Source organism: Corvus moneduloides, chromosome 4 (assembly GCF_009650955.1).
Source record: "Corvus moneduloides isolate bCorMon1 chromosome 4, bCorMon1.pri, whole genome shotgun sequence".
NCBI classification, from domain to species: domain Eukaryota; kingdom Metazoa; phylum Chordata; class Aves; order Passeriformes; family Corvidae; genus Corvus; species Corvus moneduloides.
This window is the reverse complement of record NC_045479.1, coordinates 19,942,983-19,959,308: the sequence shown is the minus strand read 5'-3', so window position 1 is coordinate 19,959,308 and position 16,326 is coordinate 19,942,983. Positions and strand designations below refer to the sequence as shown.

Below are 16,326 nucleotides of genomic sequence, written 5' to 3'. Positions count from 1 at the left end.
GGGGTTTTTTTTAACTGGCTAGTGGTAGGCGAGGCAATGCTGCTGCCTGCGAGGTGTGCAGCGAGAAAGAAATGAATTGCTGTTTAAACACCGAAGGTTGAGATTAGCAACCGAGGTTTCGGTTCTACAGCTAGCAGCGGGTGATGTGAGAGAATTCGAAGGTCTCGTTGTGCAGGAGAGAAGCTGCTCTTTCCTGTGTGAGAGGGGTGTTGTGTGAGAATATATAAACGTGGGAGGCTGAGGGGAATCCAAAGAGGGTGTATCTGGTGCTAAAAGCCTCTTGTCAGTGTTGAGTTCTACATAGTAAATTCTGATGCTGAGATGTATAATTGAGGTTAGACAACAGGAGAAATTTCTTCACAGAAAGGGTGATTAGACATTGGCATGGGCTGCCCAGGGACGTGGTGGAGGTGTTAAAGGAAAGACTGCATGTGGCACTTACTGCCATGGTCTAGTTGACAGCGTGATGTGTGGTCATAGGCTGGACTCGATAATTTCAGAGTTCTTTTCCAACCTGGTTCTGTGAAGGTGTTACTGCATTGCCAGTAATCCCGAGGGTTCTGCCAGGTGAAGGAGCCGGTCCCAGTTCTGCAGGCTCATATGACGGTGCTGCTTAGATCTGTTCAGATTCACATAGAAATGGAAAGGAATGTGAAAAAAACATAGGTAGATTTTGGTAAGCATGAGCTCAATACAAATTAAATACCACAGCACAGAAAAATACTAATAGTTGTAGCCATCTGCACGAAGCGCATAACTGTATGTATAACTCTTCATTTATTTTTTGTTCAAGCAGAAGATGGACTCCTGTGCAAAATCAGACTCAGATAATACAGTTTGGGCCTGTTTGAGACACACGGTTGAAAATTCACATTTTTGGCTCCTGCAAATGGAACAGCAATTTTAATTTGGAACACTAAAGACCTTTTTAAAGACCTTTACTGACTACTACTCATAAATTTTGCACTGCCTCACAATAAAAATAAAAAAATAGTTTAGAGTTGAAGATATTTATTATTATTCCTTTCAGTACTCATGAAAGTCTTGTGACAAAACAGTGTTCATTCCTAGAAGGGAGGGACAGAATTCAAATAAAAGAAGTGCTGTAGAAATAAAACTGCAAAAGCATTCCAGGAGAGCTTAGGAGGCAGGGTATCACCATGTGCTGGTTACCTTGATCTAAAATCCTTTTTAATGTAAACCAAACCTGTGGATTAAATGCTCAGAGATTAGGAAACAAGATGATTCAAGTCAAAATGCATGTTCAGAGTTGACTTTTGCAAGTTTCCCTTAGCTTTTGACTCTCAAGAACTCTGCCAACAGACACTGGAAAAACTTTGGCCTTCTGTTAGACTTTGGCATGTTGTAGCCTGGCTCTTGCACACTAGTTACCTGTTCACATTCGCCATAAATAATGAATAAAAACCTAACTTGCAGCTAGATTGTTGAAGTAACTTCTGGAAGGGTTTGTTTCCTTCTCTTTCCCCCACCCCTTTAAGACTTTTTGTCTTATGGGATTTGTTTGCAATCTGCTAGCTGAAGCTCTGAGGCAAGTTTGCCAGATCTGGGGCTGCCTCATCATTCTGCACATCTGGAAGTGGTTTATGTGCTCTCATTCCTCCAGTGCAGCGTCTGGACTCTGTGCTATTCCTCAGCGGCAGAGAAAGAAAGGAAAATCAGCACAACTCCAAAGTAAACTTTGTAGAGTCCGAAAAAGGAATTGAATCGTAAAACTGTTACTGTGCCCTGTAAGGCCCTTGTTCGGGTGACTTCAAAGGAGGATGGTGGTCAAGGACGCTTTGGCAAGAGTGCTTACAGCTGTGGGCTATCTAGGATCCAAGTAAATAGCTCCACAGCGCTTCAGGAGAGAGGAGTCCCGAATACTGTGCTGCTTTGAAGAGGTAAAAAGACTAATTAAGCAGGAAATATCTGAGCAATAATGTCACTGGTTTTGAGCTTTCCCTTCTGCAGCCCCTCGTTTTGTTATAGGATTTGGCAACTGAGTTAGGGACTGCCAGGTTCCAGGAAATAATGTCTGCAGTCAGAAAAACCTGAGTAAATATTTGCAGGGGAACAAGTATACCTCTCTTTTCTTAAAAATCAGTAGGTAATCAATTGGTGTTTCAGAGGCTTAGGAATGCTGTAGTTGTAGAATTCTGACTGGTGTGAGAGTCTGTCTTGGATTTTAAGGTTTAAAACATGGTTCAGTTTATGTGGATTTAATAATTTCTGAAGATAGCATGAAGCTGTGGCTGTGCAGCTTTCATCTTGCAATGATCATCAGGACTGTTTGTGGCTGTTGTTACAATTGCTAATTCAAAGGTAGTAGGCAGCTCTGTGGAAATCGGGGAAGATTGTGATTAGCTAAAGTGGGGTTAGAAAATTAGTCCAAGAGTGTAGCAGGTTCCTTTGTTGCTCTGCTTACCTAAATGAGTAAAGTTCTTAAATGTAAAAGAAGGCAGTATTTGTGTTTAATGCATGAGAGAAGGGCTTTCTCAGCTGTGGTTTTTTCCGACAGATAAGCTTGATTTCCTCTGTGTAAATTAATGCCACATGAAGAGAATGGTCTGCTGGAATGTAGATAAGTAGTGCAGATGTGAAAGAATTTCCAGAATACTCCTTTCTCACTGCAATTTAGTCATCAGCTGGGACTTAAATACATGTGAATATAAATGGTTTGTGAACAAAGCTACACCTTACTTTTTTTAGTATTATTTTTTGTTGTCATTTAATTCATTGTTCAAAATAGAGACTAATCTAGGATGCTGCCTGAACTTGAGCACTAACCAATGAGAGATGGTCAGTTTTGTGACTCAGGTTTCAAGAATTCTTGCTGTTCTGTCTGATTTGTCAAGGAGCTGGAATAAACTTCATTTTTATGTGTGCACAGTACCCATCTTATTTCTTTATCTGTGCTGTAATATGTCCATATCTGTATATGTGGAAACAGAAAAAATTGTTTTCTGTTCTATGCCTACATAGTATAAAGGTTAGATCACACAGTTGGATTTTTCTCTACCGCCCTCCCAAACCCCCCCCCCCCCCCCCCCCCCAGCTTCTGGTGCTGTTTTTTGCTGTCTGTTGTTGTTGTTTTGGTAATCCGGTTTGTGTTTTCCTCCATAAATGGTAGTTTTGGGTCCAGAATTCAAACAAATGTTGTATTTCTCATAATCCTGTACTTTAGGGATTATGTTCTGTCTTCTCAGGAATAAAATCATGGCTGCTCTCAGGCCTGGACTAGAAGCACAATTTTAGGGAAGGCAACCTCCTTTTCTTCAGCATCACAAAAAATGTACATAAATACAAGCCACTTTACACACACTGGAAGGATAGCACTGTAAGAAAACATTTTCACTATTGCTCTGCAATTTTTTGAGAGTCTAGAAGACACTGCCCTGGTATGAGATTCCCATGTGTTTGGGAATGCATGCTCTAGCAAGAGATTAGTAATTGCGATAGTTATTATGTTTGAGGTGAAATCAGAGATAAATATATTCATAAATTGCATTAGTGGGTGTTTTAATACTTCTTTGCAGAGTATCTTAAAAGGTACTAAAAATCACCTACTGAATAGATGATCAGATGGGATTTATTAAAATGTTTTTTACAAGCTATTAGTTGCTTAAATTATTAATAAAAATATTTCTAACTCAGAATATTAGTTATTTGTTAAAAAAAAGGTATTTACAGAGATTAAGTGCCGTTTTACTTTTACCAGTTCAGCAGTAAAATTTGATAATCCAAAACCTAGTCCTTTATATAACTAACTAGAATTCATTTCTGGCATTAATGATATTTCTCTCTTTTTTTTTTCTTTTAATTATTTTTTTATTTTATTTTACCACAGATCACAGTTCTCATCCAACAGGACACATGGCTCTTTTAAAGAAAAGTAAGAGAGATTAAAAACATTTGAAAGACATATTTTTTAAAAAAGAGGACAGAAATGTCAAATCCAATTTCTCATGCAACTGTTATCACAGTTGCATACGACTTTATAGTTCTAGTATTGCTAAATTATGCTTAACTTTAAGTATGCAAATAAGTCTTTTCCTGTTAACTATGTCAGATGAGTACAATCATAATTCCCATTAATTTAAAATTACTCACTTGAGACTGGAGATTCTGACACTTCCCACCGATACTGCAAGTAGCTGCTGTTTTCATGTGAATTGTGCCCAGAGCCCTGAAGCTGACTTTTACAGAGCTCTGCACATTAATGCTGTTCGTACTCAATATTGAGATGTGGCCCCAAAAATTTTGGGTTTCTCATCAGCTGTAATGGTCAGTGTCTGAAAATGGACTTTTGCCTTTACTTATGTGCCCAAAATTTCTCAGAAGTCAATGGGCTTTTTCCTCATTTGGTTTAAATTAATGCAGGTTTGGTGACATATGTTTACCAATTTCAATCTAGTCTTGCGGCCAGTTGGCCGTTTTGATTAAAATAGAGCAGAACTCCATTCCCTTTGCTCTTTTGAGCACCTTAAGTACGTTTTATGGTGGTGCAAAAGTAACAAAGTAGTCTGAAGCAACACCCATCATCATAGTAACTGTTGATGAGGGCAATGGATTCCTTCCCTGTTGTGTTTGGTGAACTCTCCCAACTCCTGCACATGCTTGATTTGTGCTGAATGACTTAAATTTGTACAAGACAGTCTTTTAGGGACTATGAATCAGAATACACAGCCAGGTCTTTGCCTTGCTTTGATGTTATTAATTTAAATTACCCTGTCAAAATAAGTATTTTCAAATATATTGAAACATTACTGGTTTCTGTAGAATGGTGGGTTTGTTTTTCTAGAATTTTTAAGGTTTTGCTCTAATACACCTTGAAAATCTGAACATTGAAATAGATAAAAAAATTCTGCTGTGTTTGAAGTTTTATGAGGGAAGCATGACAGAATGAAGGGGCTACGTAAAAATAATTAACTCATTAAGTGTGTGTAAACAGACAGCAGACTAGCCAGGAAAAAAATGTTCCAAGCTCCTGGTAAAGTTCAGACACCTGAATTTTCTAGTATGGATAACCCATATATATCGGGAGTCTTATGATTTAGTGAGCAAATTAACCATGAAAATCAGATAGTTTGGGATTACTTTAACAGGGGTGAGTTAATGTTGTGTTTTATAACATAAGATTTTAAGCTTGATCAAATAATATGAGAAAAACACAACAGAAACAGCTTATGAAATTCTTCTATCATCTGTGCTGGTTGCAAATTGGATTTTGTTTTTTTAATCAGCTACTTGGGAATCAGCTGTTATACTGATTGTTAACACATTCTCCCTCTTGTTTCAGTTAACCAGATCTTACTGTTACTTCTTGTTTTAACCGTGTGCGCTATTCTGTATAACAAAGTTCACCAGGTGCCATTGGCATTAAAAAATGAAACAGGTAAGTGACTTGCGCTTGTGTTTCACTTATGTTCCTGTTTTATTTTCCTTATGTCTTACCTTGAACAGCACTTTTCACCTTACTGAATCCTGTTTGTCCTGCAGTAGATGAGCTACTCACACTGTTGCATATGGTCTGGGATGAAAAAACGTTTTGCTTCTGAGTTACTTTAATAAAATCATGGGAGATTGATAGTGATGACTAAGAGTAGTAAATCTGATTAAGTTTTTATCCAGATGTCACTGATGTAGATGGATGCTAGAGTATATCCTTACTTGAGCTGAGCAGATTGGAGTTGTCAAGTGGTAATAAAGTTTGATCATGACCTGCCTCCCTGGGAATGTTCTTGGCCTGCTTATTCATTTCAGCTAGAGCATCAAATCTTCACATTTACAGCAGAAGTTTTTGCTGGAATTTTTATAGTTACAGAAACCTGCTAGGTTAATGAGGTTGGACTGGTATTAAATGTTTATACAAATAGCTTATTCACTGTTCCCAAGGTAAACAAACTCTGTCTTTATAAATAATTTATTTTCAGTATATTTTTGTTGGGCTTGTTATGAGTGTAATTGTTATGTTTTAACAGTATAAATATATCCATTTAAGTTCTGTAAGTTAATCAGTGCTAATCAGGGATAAAAATCTTCCTTAGCAGGAATGTGACCTGATTCGGTGTAGTTTAGGTATTTTCCCTTATATCATTAGCAACTTCCTGCTGGTGCAAATTTTTGCACTATTCCTTTCAAGTCAGCTTGCCAAAGAAGTGGAGCTCATGCAATTGCTCTGTCTCTGACTTACCTCCTTCCTTTGATAATTTTGGAACCTATTGTTCAATTTGTGCTAAATATAACTGAGATGTAGAAGTCTCAAAGGTATTCAAACCTCTTCAGGTTTCATATGAATAAGCAGCTACATGAAGGACAGGCTGAATTGTGCCCCTGCTGAGTAGAAGATGCCAAGAACTCTCTTATTTATTCTCTGGAGGCATCCATCAGTCCAGTCAACCTGCAAGTAGTTCTGGATTAGCAACAGCTCAAGTTGTGTGCCTTGCCAGATGGGGATGTGTATAGGACGTGGTAAGCAAAAAAATGGGGTGACGGTGAAATTAGTCCACTGCTTATGGAAGTACTTAGTCATTTTTGTGACCCAGATCTGATGTAAAATGGGTTTGTTTCTTGTAGTTGATTTGGAGAGTCCTGAGGAAATGGAAGAAGAAATCCCAGTGGTGATCTGCGCTGCTGCGGGCAGGATGGGCGCAGCTGTAGCAGCCATCAGTAGCATCTACAGCAACACAGAGGCCAATGTTTTGTTCTACATCGTTGGGCTGAAGACAACCATCCCACACATTCGGTACACACCAGCCTTGTTTTGTTTCAGGCTGTAGTTAGAGCCACGTGATTGTTCCCCCTAGCACAGGCGTAACACGTGGGAGGACTTAGCAGGGAAATGGAGTGCTATTGGTAGCAACCCGCAGGATTCTGTACATGATGGAAAAAGGACACTTTTTCCTCCACAAGACACTGACCTGTGCAAAGGGGTGTGAAATAGCCAGGCCATGCCATACCTGTGCTTCTCAGCTTTTTGTAAATAGGCTGCAGAAGAGTCTGTAGTAAGGTAAGGATATACTGTCTACTTGTCACAGTCCCACTTTGTGGCACAGCACTTACCTCTCCTCTGGTGCTGTGTCTTCAGCTTTAGAGTAGAAAAACTTGCTGTTTAAAGCTAATTTCAGCTAAGATGATGTATTAAAGTTACAAAAAGAGGCCCAAAAAGTATTGCAATGGCTTTCCTTTCTTTCCATTTCACTTCATTCCTTGATTTCTCATTTCATTTCCTTTCATGAAATGAGAATTCTTCATTTCATGAAAGGAAATGAAATCTCAAGATTTCAATGAATATCATCTCATTAAGTTTTGGTTCATTTCCCATCACTTGATTTCATTCCATTCAATTTTGTTGTTTTCACTTAATTTCAGAATTTTATTTTTCTCAGTTTCACTTCATTACATTTTTCTTTCCTTTCTATCCATTTTGCTTTAATTCATAATTTCTCAATTTATTTCCTTTCATGAAATGAAAATTCCTCATTTCATGAAGGGAAATGAAATCTCGAGATTTCAAGGAATATAATTTCTTGATGTTTCATCTCATTTCAATACACTTCATTCCATTCCCTTTCATTTATTTCACATCATTAAATAATTGCCTTTCTGTTTCATTTCATCATATTTCATGTTCCTTCTTCTCATTTCACTTCATTCTCTGAGGTCTCATTTCATTTCTCTCATGAAATGAAAATTCTTCATTTCATGAAAGGAAATTATATCCTGATATTTCAATGCATGTAATTTCATAAGTTTCAGCTCATTCTGTTTCAGTTTTAAAATTTGCAAACGTTGTCTTAAAGAGGACCAAGTTGTGAATGAATACTAAAACATTTCTTGGCAGTTCTCACCTCTGGCTACTTCACTTCTGTAGCCTTTGTACCCACAGTTTGTGTCAGGAGAGAAAATAAACAGTGGCGATAAGAAATCTGACAAAAATATGAAAAAAAAATTAGTTTAGTCTGAAGAAAACATCATCAGGAGGTGACGTAGAAGCCATCTGGAAGAACATAAAACTGTGAAAGGAAGAAAACTAACCTCAGCTTTAAAAGCACTGTAGATAGGATAAGAAATAATGATCCTTAATTATAGCAAGAGAACTTTGAAGAATATAATTCATTGGAAGTAATGGTGAAAGCTGGGTTGTTTGGGCAACATACAGAGTCTGGTTTTGGCAGTGGGGTAGAGTGTTTGTTTTGTTGGGGTTTTTGTGGGGGATTTTTAAAAAATTTGTTTCAAGAACAGGTTTCACAAAGGTCAGTGTGCAATAGCTTTAGACAAGTGATTCTGTGTTGGGATAGAATAGATCAAGTGAGCTTTCAAGGTCTCTTATTATTCTCCTAAGTATATGTGAATTTCACACTGGAAGTACTTGCCACACACTTGATATTTCTGTTATCAGTTCTCTTCTTTTTATTATAGAAAATGGATTGAAAATTCTAAACTGAAAGAAATAAAATTCAAGGTTGTGGAATTCAATCCTATGGTACTAAAAGGAAAAATCAGACAAGATGCATCACGTCCTGAGCTACTGCAGCCTGTGAGTCAATGAACACCACATAATAAATTGTTGAGGTTTTTAATGTTTATATGGGCTTTAAACTGTCCTAAGTCTGTTCCATTTCATAGAGGGGGTGTGTGTATGTCTCTTTCAATGCAAGAACTTATGGCTATGAGATCAAATTAGTCAGAGTGACAGTCAGCAGAAACAAGAGGTGTTGCACACTTTGCATGCAATGAGTGCTACATCTCTAGAATTCCTTGCTGAAAAGAAAAGTCTTGTGGGTGTAAAAATGTACAGGGGTTCAGTTAGGATCGAAGTTCATATTTAGACAGGTCACATCTAGATGAGAAAATCCCTTGAGCTGAAAATAACTGAAAGCTAGGAGAATACTTGGAGCAACTGTTCTGGATGCTTGCTCTATTTTTATTTTCCCCTGAGCATCTGGTTAGGGCCACTCTGAAGACAGGTGCTGGGTAAAATGGTCTGAATCCTTACGGTTGTTCTTACATTTTCAGTCCTTTTTCCCTCTTCTCTGTTCTTCATTGCTGTTGTAGAAGTTGTTAGCCCATGTCTGTGGTGCCACTCGAATCATTCCTTTAGAGTGGATTGATGATGCTATTAAATGTTGAAGTGTTTGGTGTGATGTATGCTGTAAAAGTGCGCTAGGAAGAGCATTGGCAGTGGGTCCAGAAAGGTGCTCCTTCCTCTCTGCACTGGTGAGGCTGCATCTGAAGTACAATGTCCAGTTCTGAGCCCACCAGGGCAAGAAAGATATTGACTTACTGGGACAAGTCCAACATGGGCTCCAAAGATGATTAAGTGGCTGAAGCATCTTTTGTATGAGAGGCTGAACGAGTTGAAGCTGTTTCAGCCTAGAGAAGATCAGATTCAGGAGGATCTTATCAATCTGTATAAATACTTGAGGGGAGGGACAAGAGGCAATGGGCACAAATAACATGAAATTCCGTCTGGGCTAAAGAAAAGACTTTTTAAATCATGAGTTTAAAAGTGTCAGGTTGCCCAGAGAGACTGTTGGGTCTCCATCTGTGGACATATTCAGGACCCAACTGGGCATGGTCCCTGTCAGCCTGCTTGAGTGGACCCTGCTGCAGAAGGGGAGTTGAACAAGACGATCTCAAAAGGCCCTTTCCAACCTAAAGGATTCTGTGAGGAAGCAACAGTTTTGAGTTGCATGGTTAGGGCCATAGGAAATAAATAGGGATAAATAATAACATCAGTAACAGTAACAATACTGGATTTGAGGTAGTAGTAAAGCTGTGGGGGAGGAAGCAAATGATCACTGACTGGTGCTCAATGAAAAGAGAAATTCAAACTGACTTAATAGACACAGAAGCCTGAGACAACTTCATTAAACAGTTTTACCATTTAATCTGTATTTTTTCTTTCTGTTTAATAGCTGAACTTTGTTCGATTTTATCTTCCTTTGCTTATCCAAAAACATGAGAAAGTAATATATTTGGATGATGATGTCATTGTTCAAGGTAAGCTCTTGTATGAAAAGCACTTTCTAACAGAATTAAAATCAAAGTTATTGCAGCTTTTACAGCCATTTGGAAATATGAGCTATAATAGAAACTGAGGCAGCTGCTCAGTGTGAACTTAGGGAAACTACAAATAATCTGTTTGCTTAAATGAAAGTTTGAGGAAGAACTTATCTGCATATATTTTGAATAATTGTGATCAAAAATGTATGTGGGTTTCATTTAAATTGATTCTGGTCAATTGCTGAAAGATACCATGGATTTCACTCAGATGCTGCAGTGTTTATTGAGTGTGTGACATGCATTTCCTGCTAGTATTTAAATTCCCACAAATGCTACCAATTCCTCATCCAGAATTGCTGTTCTTGAGAGCAAGAGGAATTTACTCAAATAAGAAGATTGAAACTCCAAGCACTCAGAATATGGTTTTGAGCATCTTCACCTCAGAATCCAAAGCAATTTGCAGAATCACAATCAAAGATTTCAGAGTTCCTAGTCAAGTGGGAGCAATTACAAGACATTAAAATCCTGAAAAAATCTCTTTTTTTTCTTATCATCAAAGTAATCTCTTTTGAAGACCAATTACTTTTTTGAAGATTCATTTCTTGTGAGTGTTTTTCTGTTCTGTTTCCCAGCTGCTGTTTTTTTCTCTGTAGAACTGTTGTCTTCATAATTGTTTTATCACATTTTCTTGTTCTTTTAAAGCACTTTTTAACCAGAGTGTTGTGCTTTAATGCTGGTGGGCAGCTGAGCCCCACACAGGGGCTCATTTACTTTTCCCCATACCCACCTGCAGTGGGATGGGGGAAGAGGAAAGGAAAAACAAAAGCAAGAAAACTTAAGGGTCACAAAAATACAAACAAATGAATAATTGCTTAATAAGCAGAGAATAAGTGGGATAAGAGAGAAGAAAGGAGAACAAGTCACTACTCTGGTGGATAGACTGATGCTCAGTTCCTGAGCACAAGCTGGCTACCTACCTCACTCCTCCTTGCCCTAGCTAGGGCCCAGGGACAACAAAACCATTTTACCTATTCTTGTTAAACACTAAAGGGATGTTCCGATGAAAATTTCCTTTGGAAAGAACTGAGTATAACTACAATAAATATTTTGGCCTAAATTAGTCTTTGCTGTAAGAACATTAAGACCAGTGAATTTACACACAACAAAAGTATATTTCTCCACTGCTTTTCTGCACCTTTTTATAGTTTTGTCTCTCTAGAGGCAGATTTCAGACCACCTGCACTTAAAGGGGTCACTATTTGCTGCTTTATAAAAGACAACTAATCTGCTCTGCCCGTCTCATTTTAGTTTGCCATTGACTTCATATTACAGTTCCTCAACACGAGTGTTTCCAGTGGCAATCTCTGCTTTTTGGTTTTGTTGTTCTGCCTATCATCAAGGGGCAGCAGCAATATTTAACTCTTTGAAAGGTTCCAGGTCTTCATTTGGACTCCAGTTTTACGAGCAGCTCAAGCTGAGCCCACCACTTCCCTGTCACCCCTCTCTGCAGCTGTGCTCACCAGCACTGGGCTTTCTCTTTCCCTGGGGGTGTCAGCTGATGGTGATTGTGGAGCTGCAGGATAAAGGTGTAGTTTCACATTACACCTCATGGTAGGCTGCTGCTGACCAAGTGGCCTGTCCTGTCCCCAGGCAGCTCCTGTTAGGTGTGTAACCTGCAGTTGTGCAGCTGCAGAAGCAGCTGATGCAGCTGTTTCACCTGGCAGAAGACCAGCAGCACAACTAGTAAAAGAGATGAAAGCAAAAGTAGAACTGGAAGCTGTAAGGGGTTGGGATGCAGGCTCACTTGTGCTTCCCACCTGCCCTGAAACTGTTCTGGCACATCTTGGGTACCTGACAGCCAGGTGATGAGTGAGGTGCTAGGCACTGCATTGTCTCCCTCAACCAGGAAGGAGCTGGGTGGGCTGTGAAGTCAGCAGGGATGGTCAAATGATAGGCACATTTCAGTCAGCCATTGCTGGGAATCCAGGTATCTCCTAGGAGGTATAAATGCAATAACACCAGGAAAAACCTCATCTGTGCAAGGCACTGAAGTGGCACTTCTGTGGGACTTGAAGAGGCTCAGAATTGCCTGTGCCCTTCCTCTCCAAAGACAAGCTCTATGAATGCCTAAGTTTGTAATCAGCTTTTTAACAGTCCAATTGGCTTCTGCTGTAGCTGATTTTGGACACCCAAAACATGAATGTATTGAATACCAGTGATAATGTCTGAAGAGAGACCTTAGGCATCCAGGTGCAGGACTCAAACTAGAAAATGGTCCCATATTACAAAATTGAATATCTGGTGTGGTTATAAGTAAGATATGAGAACTGATGTTATCCTATCAGCTCTGTAGCAGTGCAGTAGGTGTTGTCTAATGCTTGTGACCTTTCTGTAATCAGGTGACATCCAGGAACTCTACGATACTAAGTTAGCTCCTGGACATGCAGCAGCTTTTTCAGATGATTGTGATCTGCCTTCTACACATGAAATGATTAGAAGTGTAGGGATGCAGGTAAGATGCCATTCTGGAATTCTAATAATGAATGTGTTTGCCCATAAGTGTAAGATGATTTTATGCGTTTTCCCCAAAGCGAAAGTTTTATATATACATAGATAGCTTTGTAATGGTTGTACAAGTAATGAAAGACTTTTTCTAGTAACTCTGTAATGCTATGCAGAGTCATTTTCTGCAATAATTTGAACTTCTATTGTTTTTTGCATTCTACTAATTTACATTTGGTATTTTGCTATCAGTAGATCACGAGCATTTATAGATCATTCAATGAAGACTGAATGTATGATATTATTTGGGAACAAAACCTAGGAAAACAAGGTTTGAGGCTAATTCCTGACCTGAGTTCCCCAGAATTGTCAGTGCATCCCTCTAGCATTACGGGTACAGTTGTGATGCTGCATCATTTAGTGTGAGCTACTAAAAGACAAACAGAGCGAGGGAAAAGCCTTATCAAACTTCCATGGTACAATACTGTGGGAAAAGCAATTTAGTATCAGGAAGTATCCTGCCTTACAGCCTTGTCATATGGAAACCATGACAGGTAACCACTATCCAGAAACTCATCCTTGGGAGAGCATATTTAGTCTCCCTCTCAGTGACAGTGAGATGCATTTACACGTATCTTTAGAGATTCATAGGGGATGAACATATTTTTTTTATTTCTTAGAACACATACATGGGATTCCTGGACTACAGAAAGCAAGCCATTAGAGATCTTGGCATCAGCCCCAGCACCTGCTCTTTTAATCCTGGAGTAATTGTTGCTAACATGACTGAATGGAAACATCAGCGGATCACAAAGCAGCTGGAAAAGTGGATGCAAAGAAATGTAGAGTATGTGTAGAAATCCAGCTTTGCACTTGAGTTTTAATGCTTGGTTTACAACTTTACTTTCTGTTTAAAAGCTTTTACAGTTTTGGGGGTTTTTTTAACTCCAAGCAGTCTTTCTTTTGAGATCTTGTCAAGTGAAATAACTCATTTTCCAGCATTTCCATCTGTTTAAATCTGACCAATTCTGTACCAGGAAACAGCCACTTGGAATTTTAGTCTTGTGTTTACTCACAAACCACGCTTAATCCTGAGGGACACTGAGAACATATGGTTCTCATTTTGGGTGACCAGCTTAGCCTGAGATGAAGCCACTGAATGATCTTCCCTTCCTGAGGCTGGCTTAAAGGAAGAATGTTTCCTTATTTGCATGGGGACTCTCCTGTTTTAGCGTAAGCCAAGCTGTAACTGGACACTATCTTTTTTTGAACACCAATAGAAAACACTTCTTTTCTCTAGCTGAACAAAATTTTACATTTTTGTTATTGACCACAAACAAGCTGTGACACAGTGAAACAATCACTATTTTTAAAATTAGTTCCCTGTTGACCTGCATTTGAAAACTTGGTGTTTATTTTCTTTTTCTGCAAAGGATTAAATTTAAATTTAGTAAGATAAAATTGACCTGGAATAGTTTGTGCTATTGTGCTGTGTCCATTACTTGTTAGTTTCAATGAACAGAGGAGGTACATGAATGGGAAGTGTGTGAATGGGTGAGGAGCCAAATGTTTTTCTCTTACTCTACTTATGTAACATTCTGACAAACTATTGCTGTGCTCTTAAGGAGATATTAAGAGTAAAGCCTCCATTAATGTTACTTCGAATTTAATCTATAAAGTTGATTTTATGCCTTAATAACACATTCATGCTCCTTTTAGCTGGATTTTGAAATGGTAGTGAAAAAAACTGCCTAGCAGTTGAAACCCAGTTTTGAGGAGAGGTTATGATTTTATTGTTGTGTAGCCACTCAGCATCTCTTGCTACTTCCCAAGTTCCCTCCCCATTGAACCAGGGGGGTGGCACAGTGTCCCATAGGTGGGGTGGCTTTGCCCATGTGCCAACTGGTCAGCAGGGCCATCAGCACACTGTGGCCAGACATCTGTCTGCCACCTCCCAATGCCTCCTCTTACCATGGTTGGGCTTGATCTAGCCCTGGATTTATCACAAAATTCATAGGAAACTGATACTCTTTAGATACTAATTTATACTAACTAGGCTTTGACAAAATCTAGCTGGAGGTTAATTTATAGGTCTAAAAGCTGGGGGAGGGAGAAAGGGGAAGAAAGAGGGACTTAAAAACATGGAAAAATGTACATTTTCTTAAGAAAACAGGCTAAATTCTTTGATTGCTTTATGTTAACAGCTTTTTCCCTACAGTTAACTTTGTCAGCCTTGAGAATTATATTCTGTGTGTAGAAAAAATTGGTTTCATGTTGGGTCTGACTCCCATCTTACTTGAGCAACAACTCACTCCACGGGAATTGGAATTGCAAATATAATCAATTAACAGCAGAAGGAAGGAGTATGCCGAAAACTGATCTGTTCAAAATTATTTTGTATTTTGCTAGATACTTATTTTTAATTTCTGCCTTTTTTACTAAAGATTGCTTGAGGTTTTGAACATATTCTTTTATTTCTCCTTTTGCAGGGAAAACCTCTACAGCAGCACCCTTGGGGGAGGCGTGGCAACCTCTCCAATGCTGATTGTATTTCATGGAAAGTATTCCTCTATTAATCCTATGTGGCACATAAGGCATCTTGGTAAGTTTAATTTCTCACCATTTGCAAGCCGGAACTAAAGTGAGCTTGTGAGATTCCAGTGCAGGACCCTATGTGACTTTACCTCATGCATTACTTACATGGAAAGAATATATGCAATATCTGAATACAGTGAGAGACTGAAAAAAATCAGTCTTTTGCTAGGTGCAGTGGAAGAAAATGGGAGGCCTGGCAGTGTTTGTTGTCAACATTCTGGAGGATGTAGTTACCTTTCACCTGGGAGTGGTGAATTATCCTAGGAAAAACATAATGACTTAGCTGGTATGGTAAAATGAATATTTATTATTTTGGTTTTAATCCTAGCTATGCCAAGATGTTAAAAGTGTTGAAAGAGGAAGCTTTCAGAGAGGAAACTTGCTGAGATTTTTTGCTGATGCAACATAAGAGACATCAAGCTGAAAAAAGCTGCTCTATCATACAACTAGTTGTAAATTAACATGACACCATGCTAATCAGACTTCTGAAAAAAAAAGACACCTGAATTTAACTCACTCTATAGTATCTCCCATTATTAAAAGCCACATTTTTCAAAATATTTTTTTTTAAATCTACCCATGCAGGTTGGAGTCCTGATGCTCGTTACTCAGAGCAATTTCTTCAAGAAGCTAAATTACTTCACTGGAATGGGAGATACAAGCCTTGGGACTATCCCAGTGTCCACACTGATCTCTGGGAAAACTGGTTTATTCCTGACCCTTCAGGGAAGTTCAAATTAACTCGTCCTGATAGCTGATACTGAAATACTGCAAAACGTAGTGTATGGGATGCATTTAATAGTTTGAGATGCAACATGTTGTATGATTAATTGATTTTAGAAAACAAAGTATTTGTTAACTGACCATCAGTTTTGTGTGCTTATGGCAGGAGAGGGAGGCTGGAGTGATCAATACAGTTCAGATTATCCTGACTTGCATGTAAGGTGAGGAAACAAGTTTACTTGACAATGAAGTTCTTTCATCAAACACTTAAAGAGGTGAAATTCAGTGCCAGACAGTGTGCTTTAATTTAAGGTTCTTTCTAAGCAAGATTCCAATGTTTCCTGGTAGAAAAATCTACACAAATAGCTGCATTATTACGTACAAGAAGTGTTCAGTTATCTAGTGCACATTAAACAGCCTGAACTGAAAACTTGGGCACATGTTACTGAGTTCTGTTGTGTGGTGACTCTCTTTTGTGGCATTTCTGTGTATGACACA

General features: G+C 38.7%; 1 protein-coding gene across 2 annotated transcripts; it reads left to right on the top strand.

Annotated features, from left to right (window-relative positions):
* Positions 1 to 1,546: 1,546 nt before the first annotated feature.
* GLT8D2 (glycosyltransferase 8 domain containing 2) lies at positions 1,547 to 16,277 on the top strand. Of its 2 annotated transcripts, none has more exons than XM_032106548.1 (10): positions 1,547 to 1,901; positions 5,300 to 5,395; positions 6,286 to 6,471; positions 6,577 to 6,745; positions 8,422 to 8,539; positions 9,921 to 10,005; positions 12,408 to 12,520; positions 13,191 to 13,357; positions 15,000 to 15,112; positions 15,691 to 15,950. In XM_032106548.1, exons 3-10 carry the CDS (start codon positions 6,450 to 6,452, stop codon positions 15,861 to 15,863), a joined length of 960 nt encoding a protein of 319 aa, XP_031962439.1. In that variant the 5' UTR covers positions 1,547 to 1,901; positions 5,300 to 5,395; positions 6,286 to 6,449; the 3' UTR covers positions 15,864 to 15,950. The 2 variants fall into 2 exon arrangements, with proteins under 2 accessions (XP_031962439.1, XP_031962438.1); XM_032106547.1 differs by lacking the exon at positions 6,286 to 6,471 and adding an exon at positions 3,848 to 3,892 and having other exon boundaries at positions 1,549 to 1,901; positions 15,691 to 16,277.
* Positions 16,278 to 16,326: the final 49 nt, after the last annotated feature.

What these genes read in the sequence shown, in the direction of transcription:
- GLT8D2 (XM_032106547.1), top strand. An exon ending in TGATGATGTCATTGTTCAAG is followed by an intron (nt 10,006 to 12,407) that starts GTAAGCTCTTGT and finishes TTCTGTAATCAG; the next exon opens with GTGACATCCAGGAACTCTAC. An exon ending in TTAGAAGTGTAGGGATGCAG is followed by an intron (nt 12,521 to 13,190) that starts GTAAGATGCCAT and finishes TTTATTTCTTAG; the next exon opens with AACACATACATGGGATTCCT.